Below are 18,266 nucleotides of genomic sequence, written 5' to 3'. Positions count from 1 at the left end.
CAATATGTGAACGGCTTGTAACACAACTTAAAAAATGAGCCCTTCCCGGACTTCCTAGGTTGCCTATTAAAGCCTGTAGTGGGTCGCTTTTGCCAGGAAAATCCAAAGGATGTGATGTTTATGCACGCTCCCAAGAGCCTTTCCTCAGATAGTAGCGTCTCTTCTGCTATTCAACAGCGACAACAAACTGCAACATTAGGTAATGTTATCTTAGAGATGGAATCCAACAAATGTCCGGCTCCCAGCACAACTCGACTCCTACACAAACTCTGAGTAAGCCAAAAAATGTATCTACTGAATACCATCTGGCTAAGCGGGAACGTGATCGTGGTCGAGCAAAAACTAGAGTGAACATCGGCAGGGCATTTGATTCCTGGAGGGACCTTCGTTCAGTTTTGAGGATCAAAACCGACCCTGAATTGGAGTTCTTCTTATTGGACAAGTAAACTTACATAACTGCAAAGCATGTGAAATATAGTCCAATAAGGATTGATCTGTGTCATTTTAGCTAAACTACAATAATACATTAAATTAATGTAAGACAGTGTTCAAGATCATGCAAAAAGCTCCATTCATTAGTGTAACGTAACTTGGTTATACAGAAAATATATACAATCTATTATTATAAAACAAAAGTGCAATGATATCTCAAAATGACGTTTGTGATGGAATCATATCAATACTGAATTGTGTCAACATATTTATAATGTTCAGTCTTTTTTATAAACAGCTACGATCATCATCCAACAAATTTAGCTAACAGTTATTGATAAAGCTGGCTAGCTAGCTAACGGCAACATAGGCTATTGTATAAATACAGTCAATGTATCATGCAAAGAAAAGTAATTACTTCAAACTACAGTCTCGCATAGTCAGACCGATATCCACATTTTGTTTTAGCCCTGTTATAGCACTAGAGAGTCAACAGTCTTACATACTGCAACTTAAAATTTTTGCTTTGTAAGCTAATCAGTAAATTAATGTTAGCTAGTTAGAAAATAATATGCAGTGCCGCCGCTCCCTATAAGCAGACTGCGTAGGGCACCAACTCCGTAGGGAGGAACCATCTTACCCTAGGAGGGCACCAGAAAGTCCACTGGCTGCCCTTACTCGCACGTTATACATTATTCAAGGACCCGGAAGCAGTTGCAGAACACAGATGATCACTTATATCATATCATGCAATTTTCGATCATTTTCATATAATCCTTTTTACCACAGTATAATTGAACATTTGTGCAGAAATCATTGTGGTTCAGAAATCATCCTCTTTGATCCATAACATGTAACACAGACCAAATCCCTCTTTTCCACCAGTCACCCAAAATAAAGATTTTCTCTGGAATAATATACAGCAATTATTCAATAAGGATACATTGTGTGGACTGAAATTATGTTTGTACCGCATTTTCCAATATAAAAGAACTTGCTTATGAAAACCTTTTAGACAACTCAAAGTCACATTGTAACAAAAACTTTATATCTCCACATTTTCTAAACAGACGGTGTAATGATAAATTAAGTCCGCCCGGAAAAGTCCCCACATGAAATCTTCTTCTTCTTCTTCTTCTACTTCTTCTTCTTGTTAATGGCCGTTCACTCTTTAGGAGTATTACCGCCACCTACTGTATAGCTTACATGGGTGATGCATCTGTATTTTCTTTTTTTATATATTTTTTTATTATTCACACACACATATATACTACCCTATATAAATATATGCACATATACATACATGGGGATGTAATACCCCACCCACGCCATGGATAGTTACCCCACCCACGCTTCAGCTGCCGCTGCTTGTTCAGCTCCTCCAGCTTCCACGCTGGGCTCCTCAACCACCAGGATGGGCAGAAGCCCCACAATCCCCATACATTATATCCTGTGCTCTAGTCCTGTATTCTTTAAAAAGGTTAAAACAGCCCTATATGTCTGAGAATCTCTCAAACCCTTTCCCAAGAGGTCCGTGACATTTACTGGTCTATCCTTTATGTTATTAAAAAGACTACTGTGCTGAACATCATATTTATTACATTTAAAAAATACATGCTCTATAGATTCTAAAACCTCACATTCATCACACATATCATTTTTATGCTTCCCCATTATTACAATTGTTGATTTTAATCCTGTGTGTCCCAGTCTACAAATCATTACTTCTTCCTTTCTATACCTTCCATAAAATTGTTCTTTTCCATTATATATTATAATTGTTATTTTCCAATATTATAATACCATCTCCCTGTGCTGCTATTTTCCCATCTTTGTTGCCATAAATGTACTAGTTTCTTTTACCTCTTTTTACCTCATTTCTCCCCAGGGGTACTTTAATATCCACCAAGTTTTTCTTCAATGCTTTTTTTGCCAACTTATCAGCTATTTCATTCCCTGTTATCCCAATGTGTGCCGGTATCCAACAAAAGTATACTGTTATGCCCTCTGCTTTCAATCTGTACAATAATGTATAGATTTCCATCAGTAAATCTTCTCTGTCAGTTCTTGTAGACATTATACTTTTAAGAGCTGATGACAAATCTGAACAAATTACAGTCCTAATTGGCTTGGTCTGTTCGATCCATTGTAGCCCTACTATTATAGCAATTAACTCTGTGGAATATACAGACAATTTATCAGTTATTCTAAGACTTATTTTTGTTTTAAAACTCTGAAGGTATACTCCTATATCAACTTTTTGACATCTGCATAAAAGATTTAAAATGTTATCTCATAAACACATTGTTTTCATTACTAATATTATACCCTTCTTCTGCTTTTTCCCGGGCCTCTAATAATCTCATTTCAACAATAGGTTCAGGAAAGTTCCATACTGGCATACCATGTAGTGGCATATTAGGACAGATGACTTCATTCTCCAGACAACAATCCTTGACCCACTGTTCATACTCCAAAGCTATTTCCTCCATTATTTTTATATTCCCAGCAATCTTTTAAAACTGCGTGTGTGCAATGATTGTCGTCACTTCCTTGCAAGTTAACCCAATACATCATAGCTAGTTTTTCCCTTCTTAAGTCTAATGGCATCTCCCCCATTTCAACCCTGATGGCATCTAAAGGGGTTGATCTTATTGCTCCACAACAGATTCTAAGTGACTGTAAATTATCCAATTTATTCAATTCTGATTTAGATCCAGCCCCATACATGGCACATCCATAGTCTATACAAGAACGTATTAAAGCTTGATATACATGTAACTGTGCACTCTTGCTGGCTCCCCATTCATACTTGGCTATTGAAGACATGCAATTTATTATACCTTTTTATATATTCTTTTATAAGCTATGCTTATAAATGTTGCACACCCTCGACCTTTGCCATTTTCTCTCTTTCCTCTCTACTACATATCCATTGATCTAAAATTCCAAGGAGCTATTTATCCATGTTTCTTGGATACAAATAATGTCTGGTGTTTTTCCCATTTCTGTGATGATTTTTAAATTCTTGCCCATTTGCTATTAAGCTCCTGACATTCCAATGTAACAGTAGGACAGACATTATAGAATGATGTATTGCTACTCTGAGTCATGTCCAAAGCAACAGTTCATTGCTTTTAAAATCTCATGGACTTCTTCAGCTGAAATTCCTGTTAACTTTAGAAATTTATTAGCACATCCTACAATTATCTTTAACTTGTCTGACTTCCTTTCTACTTGTGCTCTACCATTTACCACTGCACAAATAAATGCCACAAAATAAATTTTGTTCATCACAAACAGAACTTCTGATTCATTTCTTGCAGGATTTACATTATTCTGGATGGAAGATTACACATTCTTTCCTTGCACATGTTTCTGTTTTGCCTTTTATCTTACGGGTAGCTTCTGCATATGTTATATTTTGCACTGTCTTTATTTTTTGTATTTCCAGAGCTTCTTGTTGAATGGGGCATCCTGCATACGCAGCGCTATGGTCTCCCCCACAGTTACAACATTTAATCTCTGTTCCTTCCTATGAGGGGCCGTACAAGACATTATTCATTCTGGCCCTCTCACTTACATACATTCTCCTTTCACATACATATATTTTCACTCTCACATACATACATTCTCCTTTCACATACATATATTTTCACTCTCACATACATACATTCTCCTTTCACAAACATATATTTTCACTCTCACATACATACATTCTCCTTTCACATACATATATTTTCACTCTCACATACATACATTCTCCTTTCACATACATATATTTTCACTCTCACATACATACATTCTCCTTTCACAAACATATATTTTCACTCTCACATACATACATTCTCCTTTCACATACATATATTTTCACTCTCACATACATACATTCTCCTTTCACATACATATATTTTCACTCTCACATACATACATTCTCTTTTCACATACATATATTTTCACTCTCACATACATACATTCTCCTTTCACATACATATATTTTCACTCTCACATACATACATTCTCCTTTCACATATTGTCACTTTCACATATGTATATACTTGACACACACGTGTATGTATTTTGTCTCATCTTTTTAGTATCCATTACTTTCACTGACACAGGAAGTTCCTACTTAAGCAGGAAGTCGCTCCCAAACCAGGAAATATGTGTGCAAGACTTGCTTAGCTTATCCTAACATGATGTTAAACAGCTATAACTACAATGATGTTATTCAGGAATTGAACCAGGCTATACTAGCAAGCCTAAAATGCTAATTATTTATGGTAGCCAATTGCAAAAATGCAGTTCCCCGTCTGTCGCTCACTTCGACACAAGGGTTTGCAAACACTGTCTGCCAACTTCTCGTTGGCCTTTTTTCATAGATCAGATGCATATTCGGTGCTCAAGAGAGACCCCTAGTGTCGCTTCTTCGACACAATGTCGAAGTGAGCGACAGACGGGGAACTGCATTTTTGCAATTGGCTACCATAAATAATTAGCATTTTAACCTTGCTAGTATAGCCTGGTTCAATTCCTCATCATCAGAAGACATGACAGACAGTGCAGGGGATGATAAAATATTATTTCGTAACACCCCGATGGCTTGCTTGCTGATCGTGACCTGAACATGACCCATGGTTTGATAACCATAATAATATATAACTGAAGTTCTAGATTTTGAAATTAAAGATGTGTCGATGTTTGTGTTTTCATTCAGCCTAGACTTTAATGACATGCTATGACGATAACTTGATCGTTTTTTGCTCTGGCATTAAGCTAACCTCTGTATCTAAAAGGTGATTGGCTCTTTTACCCGTAAGGCGGGATTAGTTTTCTACATCCGGGCGTTCCAATTTCTCCCATAATTTTAAGACAAGTCTCGGGGTAAACCACTGATCTATAAAAAATAATCGTTTTATTCGATTCAAAGCTTCAAAAGCACAGTGCACTTACACTTGAAAATATATAAATGGTCGAATTTAAGTTTATAGATCAGTGGTAAACGGTTTTTGGTCACCTCCAGGGCGTTGTGTCATTGTATTGGTGCATTTACACGCATTTGACCAGCAGGTTTCGCCAGTGCGCTGGATGTTTTTGAACAGTCAATACGTTTTAATAAAAATAATCGTTTTAATCGATTCAACGCTTCAAAAGCACAGTGCACTTACACTTGAAAGAATATAAATGGTCGAATTTAAGTTTTATCTAATATCATATCGCATGTCAAAAGAGCAAGCTAATGTATGTTTGTGGTTGTGTTTGAAGAGACACTCCCAGTACCGGGAGAGGGCGGAGATAACAATCCACAAACATTAACAGCATCAACTTCATTATCAGGAAGTCGCAAGAGAAAATTAGCAGTTTTAAAATGAATTATCAGGGATACGGCGCACCAGCTGCTGCGGGCGGGGTAAGATCTTATATCATTGTGGTATAGTAGACTATATGAACTGATATTATAGACGCAAGATTCATGTGAAACAGTCTCGGCACTGATTCAGAACATAGTCATGTTTTTTAATGAGTCGAATGTTGACTGAATGTAGAATATTTTTACTATATTATGCCCATAGCAGAATTGGTCATGTTTATATCTTAAAATAACCCCATTACAGCTATCAAACCGCATTCTATTCTATCAAACTAAACCTTTTTCACAGACTGTGATGACGCATTTCCGCCTTATTTAGCAGCGTAAATAAAATAAAAACGAAATTATGTTATAGATTTGTTTTTAATATTGACTGTACATTTTTAACATTATGCTTTGTGTTTTATTATCCTGGAATTCGTTTTAAAAACTGAGTTTCCACAGTTGTGATGGAGTTTCTATTACAGCGAGAGAGTGACAGTAGCCTAATCCACCACTCTTCTGGAAAGTAATTCTTTTTGTGAAAAAGGCCTATTGTAAAATGAAGTCACCAACTCAATGATTTAAACTGGGTGTGTAGTGCTGTAGGTCACCAGTTGCCCTTTATCAAGAGACGCCCTTCATCTCAGACTGCACCTGGAATAAGTGTCTTTGAATAAGAGTGCCAGCTAAAAGAACTGGAATATTGGTTAACATTAGTTAATGCTTTAGGTATCATGAACAAACAACGAACAATATTTTTTACAACATTTATAAATCTTTGTTAATGTTAGTTAATACAACCAAACGCATCTAAAGATAAACCACATAACTTTGTCTATTACCCAGCAAATTAGAAAGTTGCTGTTATAAATATAACAATGAGGCCAAGTCTTACCTTCTGATGAGCTTAATTTCTTTTCATTTGAAAAGCAATCAATAAATCCTTTCATTTAAATTTATTTAATGGCTTTTTTATTTAAAATAGTTTAATACTGGTGTAAATATTAGCAAATTAAACTAAAACAATGTTGCCTTCAAGTGTTTCTTCTAAACATTGCTTCAAGATTTTAAAGTAATTATTCAAGAGCTAGTAATAAAAGAGTAATAAAATAAAGAACAGAGTAGACAGTGCTTTCATTTTTAAGTTACATTAGCAATTAAACATTCAAAAGTAATTCATGAAAAATAGAACTACTTAAAATATTGACAATCTTTACTGCATGATTATCAGATTTACTGAATACAGAACTAATGCATTAACAATTTAAAGGGTGCAGCTCACCTTGAGATAGGAGCGCGCTATAGAGATACACAGACTTACGCATGTAACCACAGCTGTAGTCAAACAAACAGCGCGTAGGTATGGAATTGAGTCAGTTAGATTTGATTTGTGAGACAAAATAATTTAAAACTGTTAATCTTGGGGGGGGGGCCTGGGTAGCTCGGCATGTAAAGATGCTGACTATCACCACACCTGGAGTCGTGAGTTAGAATCTAGGGCGTGCTGAGTGATTCCAGTCAGGCTCCCTAAGCAAACAATTGTCCCAGTTGATAGGGTGGGTAGAGTCAAGTTGGGTTAACCTTCTCTTGGTCGCTATAATGAGGTTCTTGCTCTCGGTGGAACACGAGGTGAGTTGTGTGTGTGGATGCCGTGGATAAAATGTGATAAAATGCGCAGATTGACGGTCTCAGACACGGAGGCAAATGAGATTTGTCCTCCGCTACCCGGATTGAGTCACTATGCCACAAAGAGGACTTGGAGCACATTGGGAATTGGGCATTTCAAATTGAGGAGACATGGCAGAAAAAAAAACTGTTAATCCTGTAATTAAAATATATTCCTTTGCATTGACCAGGCAGCCATGGCAGCTGCCATACGCAAATGATGCCCCTGCTTGTGGGGTTTGAACCGAAAACATTTCAGATCTTCCACCACTAAACCAGTCCACAATATTCAGTCTTTTTACACCCTTTTCTTATTTATATCTTAATTATACATTCTTATTCTACAAAAATTATGTCAATACAATATGAAATTACTCTTTTTCGCAAGCCAAATTTGATCATTCTTTTTTTTCTGTGAATAATGTATTTCCATGACTACCTTACATCGAACCATAAACAGAAGTTATGATGACAAAACAGTTATTGGATGAAGGTTTACATCTCACATGGATTGATCCATGACCTATCACCATTTCAATGTCAAGACACTGAACCTGTAATAAGGGACTTTTAATGCACTTTGAATTCTTTACATAAATGTATTCCATTCCATTAAATCTACATGAACAAATTATGTTTCCCAAACAAGAATTAATGAACAAAACCTATTTGAACTAACAAATGAATTCATGTGGAACTATATTGTGTAACTAATTAGTGCGAGAATAGAGCACAATAAAACTACTCTCACAATAAAGCCTTGAAACAGCGTGCCAATATTTTTATTGCAATATATCATTAGGATTACAATCAATTAACACATTTCTAATTGTAATGGGCAGAACACCCATGTTAGGTACTAAATCTGAGGTGTTTTCCCCCATCCTCCCTGTAGTTTGCAGGTGGATTTCCTGGCCAGCAGCAGCAGGACCCTCTGTACGGATACTTCGTTGCAGTCGCTGGTCAAGTAAGAGACTCTTTAATTTGCTCTGCCAATGTTATTGTTCACAAATGAGAAGTTTGTATCATTAGTGAGATACATTTACACATGACACAATTTACTATTTACTTTCTATAGTTTCAAAACGAATAACTACATTCTGCGCAGATATCTGCTTGGTGTTAATGTTTTTTTATCACGCACACACACATTATGCACTTTAATGCTGAATGTGAAACCAGCTTCAGTCTGTTAAACTATTAGCTTTGTTTTCTATGATATAAGTAGTATTTCATTTAGGCAGCCCAAATGTAATGACTTTAATGTCTACTAGAATATTATAGTAGACATTAGTATAATATAGTTTAGTATATATTTGTTTTTGTTGTTTAGGATGGCCAAATATCTGCAGAAGAACTTCAAACTTGTTTGACCCAGGCCAACTTCTCTGGAGGCTACAAACGTAAGACATTGACAAATGTGTCTTAATTTAATAGTGTTGTACACAGTTTCTCACACAGTTATTTTAAACTCCAGGAATTGAACATTTGGAAATATTTTAAGTGTTAAATCTAAGTAGTACAAAACTTTCACCTGTAAACCTGTTAGTCATTCTTTCAAAACATTCTATCATGCTTTTATCAGAGTTGTTCATGTTTCCTTTTGCATAATCATTGTTTCCAAACACAAAATTTATGTAATGAGAACATTTGATTTAATCACCATAATACAAGAGAAAGATGATCTTTCAATTTAGTCATTTTAAAAATGAACAATTAATTCAGTAACAAACAATGCAAGAATCATGTTTCAAGTCACTCTTAAAGGTGCTGAATGAAAAATGTTACAGTACTGTAATGTACACTAATTGATATAAATTCCATGATTCCTGGAATATCTGACCAATGTGTTATCAAAATGTGTGAATATGATATGACACTGTCAGGTTTTGTGCCAGTCCTGTCAGTAGAGCGGGTATACTGACACCACTGTACAGTAAATGACACTTGAAGAATTTTGAAATGAGTACTTGCACTAAACACACATACCAGATGTGTGGTAAACAAATCTGGATACTACATGAGATAAAACTGGCAATAATGAAAGAAGAATTCATGATGTTATCCTGCTTTGAATATGTGATTTATATTTTAGTACTTTACCAACAGAATAATCAAACCTGTTAATAATCTAGTGATATACTGAACGACTCATTGATTACCATTAAGGTCAGTTGGATGAAATGATAGTCAAATACATTCAAATTAATGACAACCAATGCAAATTGATAGTTTTGTGTTGACAGCATTATAAAAACCATTTATTTTAAATGCAAAACAGATTAAATACTTAGAAGCTGTAGTGAAGAAGATTTTTGTACCTCTTCTGAAAATAGTACCAAAGCAAAAAAACTAAGAAATGTAGACGTACAGTATATCTTTAATTAGTTTGACCGATATTTACAGATTTCACACTTTCCTACTAAATAAATTATTGTTTTTTTAATATTGGGTCTACCAATTATTGTCAGCAACATTAAAGTAAACAAACTTTGAGCATCCAGGATGACAGATGTCGGTATCGAGTCCAAAACCACTGGTACAGCTGGGACAAAATAAAAACATAAAAATAGTACTAAATAAAAAGCATTACACTATGGTGCGCTCAACAGAAAATAACTATGTTTACAAGTAAACAAATTCATATGTTAATGTGCTGTTTGCTAACATTATTCGACTTATTACGTGAGAAGGTCATTCATGCTTCATTGAGATGTTTACAGAAATTATTGACACACTTAAAGAAATAAAAAAAATAGGTCTTCATGTCGGCTGTTGCACATATTCATGTTAGCAGTATTGTTTTGAATCAACACTGTCGGTTGATTTCTAGAAATACGCTGAGAATTTTATCACAGATTTATTACTTTCTAACATTCATTTTGTGTCTTTCAGCTTTCAATATTGAGACGTGTCGGCTGATGGTCAGCATGCTTGATGTATCCTCACTCACGCTAACACCACTGAATCATTTCAAACCTGTTACAGTTTATTAAATTGACTGCATTGGATTTAATTAATACTGTGCCCTTTTAATGGATTAAAACTGTAATATTCCATAACTTAGTTGATCACCAGAGAGATATGTCTTGCTCAATGGGCTTCAATGAGTTTAAGGAGTTGTGGGCAGTGCTGAACGGTTGGAAGCAGCACTTTATAAGTATTGACAGGGACAGGAGCGGTACAGTTGACTCACAGGAAATGAACCAGGCCATCACTTCCATGGGTAAAACTTATAAACTGGCTTCATACCATGTGATAGACATTTGGTTTTAGACCATTGAAAATGGGTCCAATTTAACAGTTTATGTTTGGAGCTACATTGAGAGCCCATATATCTGGGATTAAACCATGTAGGCCCTTAAAAATGAAGATCTAGAATCTAAACCAGAATCTAAAAGGATATTAAGATATCTTTTAATACTTCTTGAGTTTTAGGCACTGAAACTTTGGAAAAACAACACACAAAAATTAGTTTTTCTCATTTTTTGACACACCATTGGCATGCAATGCAACATTTCAGTAGTAGACCTAACTATTTCTATGCAACAATTAAATGTAACTGTTCCAACCACCTTGCTAAGGTTAAAATGTAATTTAGCTCCAAAATCATATGTAAAAATGGTCATTTTGACCAAGGTTTGTGTTTTTTGGGAAATTTCTTTATGTAGGACCCATTTTGAATGTGAATAAATTGTATTATGTGGATATGAAGGTCCTTGTGGCTGTTAGACACATTGTCACATGTGTTCAGGTTACAGGTTGAGTCCTCAGGCCATGAATGCTATAACAAAGCGTTTCAGCTCTAATGGAAAGATCTTGTTTGATGATTATGTTGCGTGTTGCGTCAAACTGAGGAGCTTGACTGGTGAGTTGTATGAAGAATCTTGTTGCTTTTAATAATATTTATTTTTAATACATTTTGTTTGCAAATTGGTCTTGTTATTTAATGGAAAAACTAGGCTTTTTAGGTGTAATTTGGAACTGGCAGAATTTTTTCAGTTGATTTCATTGTTTAAAAATCAATATATTTATGATGTTTAATCAATAAGAAATGTACAGTAAGTGAATCTCTTTATTGTAAACTTTCTTGTGTAGACCTGTTCAGAAAGAGGGACCAGGCTCAACAAGGAATGGCAGCATTTCAATATGATGATGTAAGTCTTCATGGTCATTTATGCACTCTGAAGGCATAACTGTGTTGTTTCAGGGGAGGAGGACCTGTTTTCCAAAATCGTCTTTAGGACAATGTATTAGTCAGTGTTGGGGAAGTCACTTTGAAACCATTTGTTCCCTATCTATAAACTACTTTAACTTAAACTACAGTCAAGCTACTCTTTTAGAAAAGTATTAACTACACTACAATCTACAAAAGAAAGTAGCATGGTTTTACTATAGTGACCATAGTTTAACCATGGCATTAGTGGCAAAACCATAGTAACCTCAAAATTAACCTGGTTACTACAATATTACTAAAGTAAATCCATGTCATCTTTGTGGGTACTACAGTATTTTTGTAGTAAAACCATGGTTAATCCTATCAAAATCAAAAAGAGTCAATTAAATAATATTTCACTTCAAAAAAGAAGGCAAGATCTTTTTAAGGTTGCGCTGGCTCATGTGAATCAGTTAATTATTTATGTGAACTAATTCACTTGCATGAACCATCTAAAAGAACAGACACTCTAAAATGAATACAAGTTCCCAATGCTAGTCATTTATTGTAACTGGAAGAGAATGGTTCAGGTGCGTTTGATGGGACAAAATGTAGTGTTTTGTATAGCACTACTCGTTGGAAAATGAAGCTTGTTACGCTACTGAAAAAGTTAGATGCGTAGTTGTTTAAATTAAACAAAGACACAGGAATCGTTTTTATAATATACACTTCCAAGTTAGTTTTTAAAATAAAGAAATTGTCGTGAACATCATGTTCAATTTTGTACAAAACAAATATCTGTTTATTGAGTTTATCTGATGGGCATAGCTGTTTACTCAAACAAGAGAATCTTCAAATCAGATTTTTCTACTTGAACACTGAAACAAATGGAAATAAAAAGAACGGTTATAATGTGGCAAATAGTTCTGTGAAAGCTGGTGTGAATAATGTAGATATTAAAGATGTGTTGGATTGCATTTATAGCCGGCAGATGTCACTACAATATATTATTGTTTTAATCTCTTTCTTACATCTTCTCTTTTCATAGTTCATCCAGTGCACCATGAGCATCTGAGAAAAGGCTCTGGGTTCATACTAAGCTGCAAAAACTGAAAAATGACAAATTTTTAACAGTTTATTTACATGATATACTTACAAACTATTTTTTTGTTTGTTTTTTTTGGCCTTATGCATACTACCATTATTCAGAATTACTATTACATTAGCAATGTCAATACACTAACATTCTAACCACTCATACAATAATGTAACTAGGTTGTGGATTTGAATTGGATGCGTGGATGTATATCCTTGCACTATAACAATTGAAACTCTGTGACTAGATTTACTCCATAATAAATTCCAAAAAACATTTCAAAATGACAATTTACATTTTGAGTAATTTAAAAATGTTGTGTCTGCACCTTATATATAGTATAAACTGCAATTTATGTCTATGACATGTTCAGTCAGAAGTAGTCTGCTCAATTTCAAATGTGATCCATGTCTATTGAATGCAGCGTATGTATTGCTGAATAAAGGGAAAATATATTTTGTCACCAAATAATTCATGACAATACAGTCACTGTCTGTTTCATTTATACTGAGTGAATTCTTGTGAAATATAAAACAATTTAAGACATTCTTTAAAGCAACAGGACCTGTTCTACAGAGACTTGTAATAACATGAGTGTGTATTATTTAATTTACAATACACAGGAACCATGAATCTGATTGACTAACTCCACTAACCTCAATATGAGTTTTTTTTTTTTTTTACATTTGGTTAGAGGTATTTCTCAATACGGAGTACACGTTTTCTAAACCCTTCACAAAGTTCTCCATTGACCAGATTGATATATCAAAATCAGTTATGAAGTTGTGCAAAATGTGTTGTAGATACACAGTAAAATCAAATAAGTTGACCTTACTTGACCAGATTTTAAAGGCAATTGATTTGCATGCTTATATATTCTTTTGGCTCAAGTACAGTGAACTTGAATTTAAGTTAACTAGTAAAAAGTAGACTTACAGAAATGATTTGTATCTGCAATTAAACAGTTTTGCAGTAGTTGAGTTTGAGTAAGAAATCTTTCCATGATTTATGAATCATCTGCTAACTGAATGTATTTTATGAGAAAGCAATGGAAAATTATTCATCGTTTGGACTGTCAATATTTTGTACTCAGTATTGAGAAATGAATGTGTGAGCTCTTGTAAAAACTGTAATACGATTCTTATCTGATCAAAGATCTTTTTATGGATTTCCTGCAAAAAAGTCCAAAGAGATTTAGCTTTGGTTCCCCCCATTATTTACTCAGTAAATTCATGAAGCTATTGTTAATTTAAGAAGACCTATTTGTGTTTTACTTCAAATGACCAATCACTTTTTCAAATTGCTGTTCCATCTAGGCATAAAGGTCAATGTACTTTTTTCAGATACAGTTACAGTACTAAACTGTTAAAAGTTAATAAATTGTGTATTTCATTTTTACATTCATAGTTCAATTAAAGATTTTATAAGTTCAATGAACTGCTTTTTGTTTACCAGCTCTCTGTGGCCATTCTTGGTAGAGCCCAGACATTTTTAATTCTTGCTGAGTCATACTTACAACTGTTTTCAAGCAAATAAGTTAATATTCTGAATTCAGATGTCACATACAGTATATTGATGCCCTTTATGGATGTTCTTAACATTTAATATATCATCAGGAAGAGTTTGAGTCTCATATTTTTCCAAATGGAAAAATAAGCACAAGTGAAAATGTTATTACACATTATGTATTCCTTAATAATGACAAAAATATGAAAATGTGATAATTTCAAGAACTGCATGCATTTTTGGAGAGGGCCATTGGACAGAAACACTGCTGTTAAAAAAAATAGAAGTTTACATGTGGTTGTCTCTTTTGTCTACACATTTGTTTGTCTACGCACACCTGCCTGTATCTGTTTAGTTGTATGAGGCGTGTTTGTTCATATTCAAGAAATACATCAGTAGGCTATTTTGAGATGAGTAAGTTCTGTGCAAAACCGATCACCAGTGATCACCGGCAGTGCATTCTTGTTACAAATCTGTCTGACTTGCTGTGATGCCATGACGACGGATGTCAAAATATACTTGAGATTAAGGTGGCCACAGTATTTAGAACCAGGTAGCACAGTTGCAGGAACTGGAAACACACTGATAAATATCTTGTTGACGACACAGCCGAATGTTCATTGGCTTAAACAACTGTGATGCTTTGTTCTTTTCCAAAATGTTAGATTTTTTTTAAACCCTGATATCATGTTTTAAGGTGTATCAATTATGTGTGACTATTCCCAACTCTCTGACCAAAATCATACTTGGAGGCCCCCACACACTTCACCCCAACACTCCCTTCCCTCTCAGGCCACTAGGGGGAACCCTATAATTGTCTATTTGAGCCATAACAGCTGTGAGTCTCACTTAAAGTATTTAGTGTATATTTTAAAAAGTAAATAAAATAAAAATAAAAAAAACTAACTTGTGGCTCAGAGGCCCTAAAAGGCAGCTTATACCGCTTATAGATAGAACTGGCTCTGACTGACAGTGCAGTGCGATCTCTGTATGGGATATGTGATTGTTATTATTTTTCTAAAATATGTGTTTTTACTAAAATAAAAATGGATGAGAAAGACATGGCTTTTGGGGGCAATTTACATTAGGTGACTTTTTTTTATTAATTGTTTGAGGTTACTGTATGTAGAGCACTTTACTTTTTTAAAAATGCTCTGTTTTTGGTAGAGGAAAACACTTCTAGTGTGGATGAGAGATGTAATAATATCAAATTAATGTGTTTTCAAATGAATGTTGCCTAGGCACAAGGAGAATTCATGATTTACAAAAGTAAAAACAATTCTGGATTCAGTGGATAATATACTTTGTTCAAACCTAATGCAGGAACATTTTGTGTGTGAGCCTTCATACAACTATATTTCTGAGGTAAAAGCAAAAAAAGAAAAAAGTTTTTGTAAAGATACCTTAAAGTGTTAAGATGTTAACAGATATGTACAGGTCGCACATCATTAAAAACAACTATAGCACTTAATATGTTTATTGTTATGGATGAAGGGGTAATTTTTGCCATTTCATTATTCTGGTTTAAAACACTTTAGGCAATGTCATGAAATATAATGTATATGTGTAAACTCTTGAGTTGTGATTTTAATTTCTCATCAGAATGGACCACAGTCCAAACCCGGATGGGAGGGAGCATGTTTGTTGGCCGCAGATCTGCTGCTCACATTCCAAAAATTTAAGTAGCTCTTTGCATAGTCATAAATATTCCCTTGCACCTTCTCTGTAAGTCTAATCATGGACAGGAAAACATGACAGCTTGTTCAATAACAGAAGGCAATAATGAAACCCAAAGTCATGTGAACTCTCTTTTTAGTATCTTTACATTGTGTGGAAGTTACAAGGATTTTAGCCCAAAGGGTTTAAGGGTGCTCCATTATAAAGACAACAAAGTTTAAATACTCTTAACTTTACACAAACAAGTTTAGTAAGCAATTTTTTTCACCCCGGTTTCATGTAAAAAGGAATAATGTTCAAGCTTTGTTGCTATACTTTTGAAACAGTGTGTAAATACAGACACCTCCCCCTTGCTCTGTAGAAAATCAAATAATGGCTGATGAACTGAATGTGTTTTACTGCAGGTTTGTAAAGCCCAGTCTCACACTCCTCCCCCACTCTGATCACACACATACCATCACCTCCTGGAATCCCCCTCCTCCCTCTCCTACTACTTAGTCTGCACTTATGATCTGCGAGGAGGATGTGTGCTGGGTCTTTCGGAAACAAAAGTCTAGGAAAGCTTCAGGCACAGACAGTGTTTCACCTGCCTGTCTGAAACTCTGCGCTGACAAACTGACCCCCATCTTCACACACACAATCACAGGGCTTAATGACTACAGATCTGTCGTTCTCACATCTGTGGTCATGAAGGAGACTGGTTTTGGCCTATCTGAAGGACATCACTGGACCCCTGCTGGACCCCCTTCAGTTTTCTTACCAAGCAACAGGTCTGTGAATGATGCTGTCAATATTGGACTGCATTATATCCTGCAACACCAGGGTCTTATGCAAGGCCCTTATGCCTACCAACTCCCTCTTTGAACTGTTTCTGGCCGGCGCAACAGCACACTGAGAACCAGGATATCCAGGCACAAGAACAGTTTTTACCCTCAGGTCATTTTCCTCATGAACAATTAAACTGCCTCAGGACTCCCCCAAAGTGCAATAATGTAAATTCACATATTGAATTCAATAACTATACATACCCCTACCTTGCACATACATTACCATTTACACATATGCCATTCAGTTATATGTCCTATTATTTGTATGTCTATTTATACTCTTACCTTTTTTATATTCTGTCACAATGTAATGTTCTCTGTGCACTTGTTTCTCTTATCACCAAAAATAAATGAATTATCCTTGTGTATGTGAGAACACTTGGCTATAAAGCTAATTTTGATTCTGATATTAATGTTTTGTGTAGTGGGTCCATTTACTTTCAAATAAAATGAAATAGATACTAAATGAAAGATACAGAACGCACTGCATATTAGGGTACAACAGGACTGATGTTACAAAAAATACAAACAAGTTGTTGTGATTAAAACTCATTCAAATAAAAAGGTGAGTGGGTTTGATTTATTATTGTGCACCTGTTGCTTGTTTTACTCAAGAGCATTATCTATTTAAGTCCACTTGTCATGCAGACATGTGTTCAAGAAATGTGACTGAAAATGATCAGTCAGAACTAAAAGTTAGTTTGGAGGGGGTGGCAAATTATATATATATAAAAAAGAATTCTCCAAGCTTAAAAATACTGTTTCAAATGCTGACAAGAAAAAACTCAGATATCAGATATTACTCAAAAAACAAATGCAGCTGGCCATGGATATATGCAAAGCATTGAGGAGGTGAGGAAAAATAGGCTCTTTGCTAGTGTCAAAAAGCATTAGGCGCAGCTTTTAAAAGGGAGGCAAATAAGACTGGTGGTACCAATTCTGTGTCTCCCCTGACTGCAGAGGAAGAGAATGTTTTTAACCATCCTGGGACCTGAGGCATTGGAAGGAATCCCTGGAGTTATAGACACATCTGCCTTGACCAGCACTGTGCCTTTGCCTTCAAGGTTGAGCCTCGCAGCATCAATCAAATAGCCTTCAATGAATATAAATGCATAACATAATATCCAATTTGATGACCAAAATACTCAATACATTCATCATTCTTTAATGTATTTAGATGAACACATGATAATTGAGAATTTCTACAAACCTTTATTATTTTGTCCCACCATTGCATAGACTACAACAGTCAAGTAAATAAAGTTGGCTATGTAAAGATTTTCTCAATACACAAGATACTAACCATGATATTTTAAGTGAAACGTGGCATTAAACAAACCCTTTATTTAAATCCTCAAACAATCCTCAAGAGAAGCCTTACTTCTCATTTGTCCCAAGCCACAGCATGAAGAAAAAAACTATAAAGAAAAATCATGATAACAGCCTATTTTAAAACCAAAAACCCATTAACAGATGAATACAATCAAAATCTGAGAAACACGATAATCAAATGAAACTGCCCATTTACGGTCACAAATCATTGTTAAATCACTC

General features: G+C 35.0%; 1 protein-coding gene across 1 annotated transcript; it reads left to right on the top strand.

The window, feature by feature from the left end:
- Positions 1–5,684: 5,684 nt before the first annotated feature.
- LOC127657719 (sorcin-like) lies at positions 5,685–15,174 on the top strand. Its single transcript, XM_052146568.1, has 8 exons — positions 5,685–5,842; positions 8,346–8,417; positions 8,784–8,853; positions 10,346–10,389; positions 10,529–10,676; positions 11,205–11,318; positions 11,549–11,607; positions 12,655–15,174. The coding sequence occupies exons 1-8, from the start codon at positions 5,801–5,803 to the stop codon at positions 12,679–12,681; spliced, it is 576 nt and encodes a 191-aa protein (XP_052002528.1). The 5' UTR covers positions 5,685–5,800; the 3' UTR covers positions 12,682–15,174.
- The last annotated feature ends 3,092 nt before the right edge of the window (positions 15,175–18,266 follow it).

The sequence above is a fragment of the Xyrauchen texanus genome, chromosome 17 (assembly GCF_025860055.1).
Source record: "Xyrauchen texanus isolate HMW12.3.18 chromosome 17, RBS_HiC_50CHRs, whole genome shotgun sequence".
Lineage (NCBI taxonomy): Eukaryota > Metazoa > Chordata > Actinopteri > Cypriniformes > Catostomidae > Xyrauchen > Xyrauchen texanus.
The sequence above is the reverse complement of the archived record's forward strand: the minus strand, read 5'-3'. Positions and strand labels throughout refer to the sequence as shown.

What these genes read in the sequence shown, in the direction of transcription:
- LOC127657719 (XM_052146568.1), top strand. Translation starts at nt 5,801, where the DNA reads ATGAATTATCAGGGATACGGCGCACCAGCTGCTGCGGGCGGG. An exon ending in CCAGGCCATCACTTCCATGG is followed by an intron (nt 10,677 to 11,204) that starts GTAAAACTTATA and finishes ACATGTGTTCAG; the next exon opens with GTTACAGGTTGAGTCCTCAG. An exon ending in CAAACTGAGGAGCTTGACTG is followed by an intron (nt 11,319 to 11,548) that starts GTGAGTTGTATG and finishes TTTCTTGTGTAG; the next exon opens with ACCTGTTCAGAAAGAGGGAC.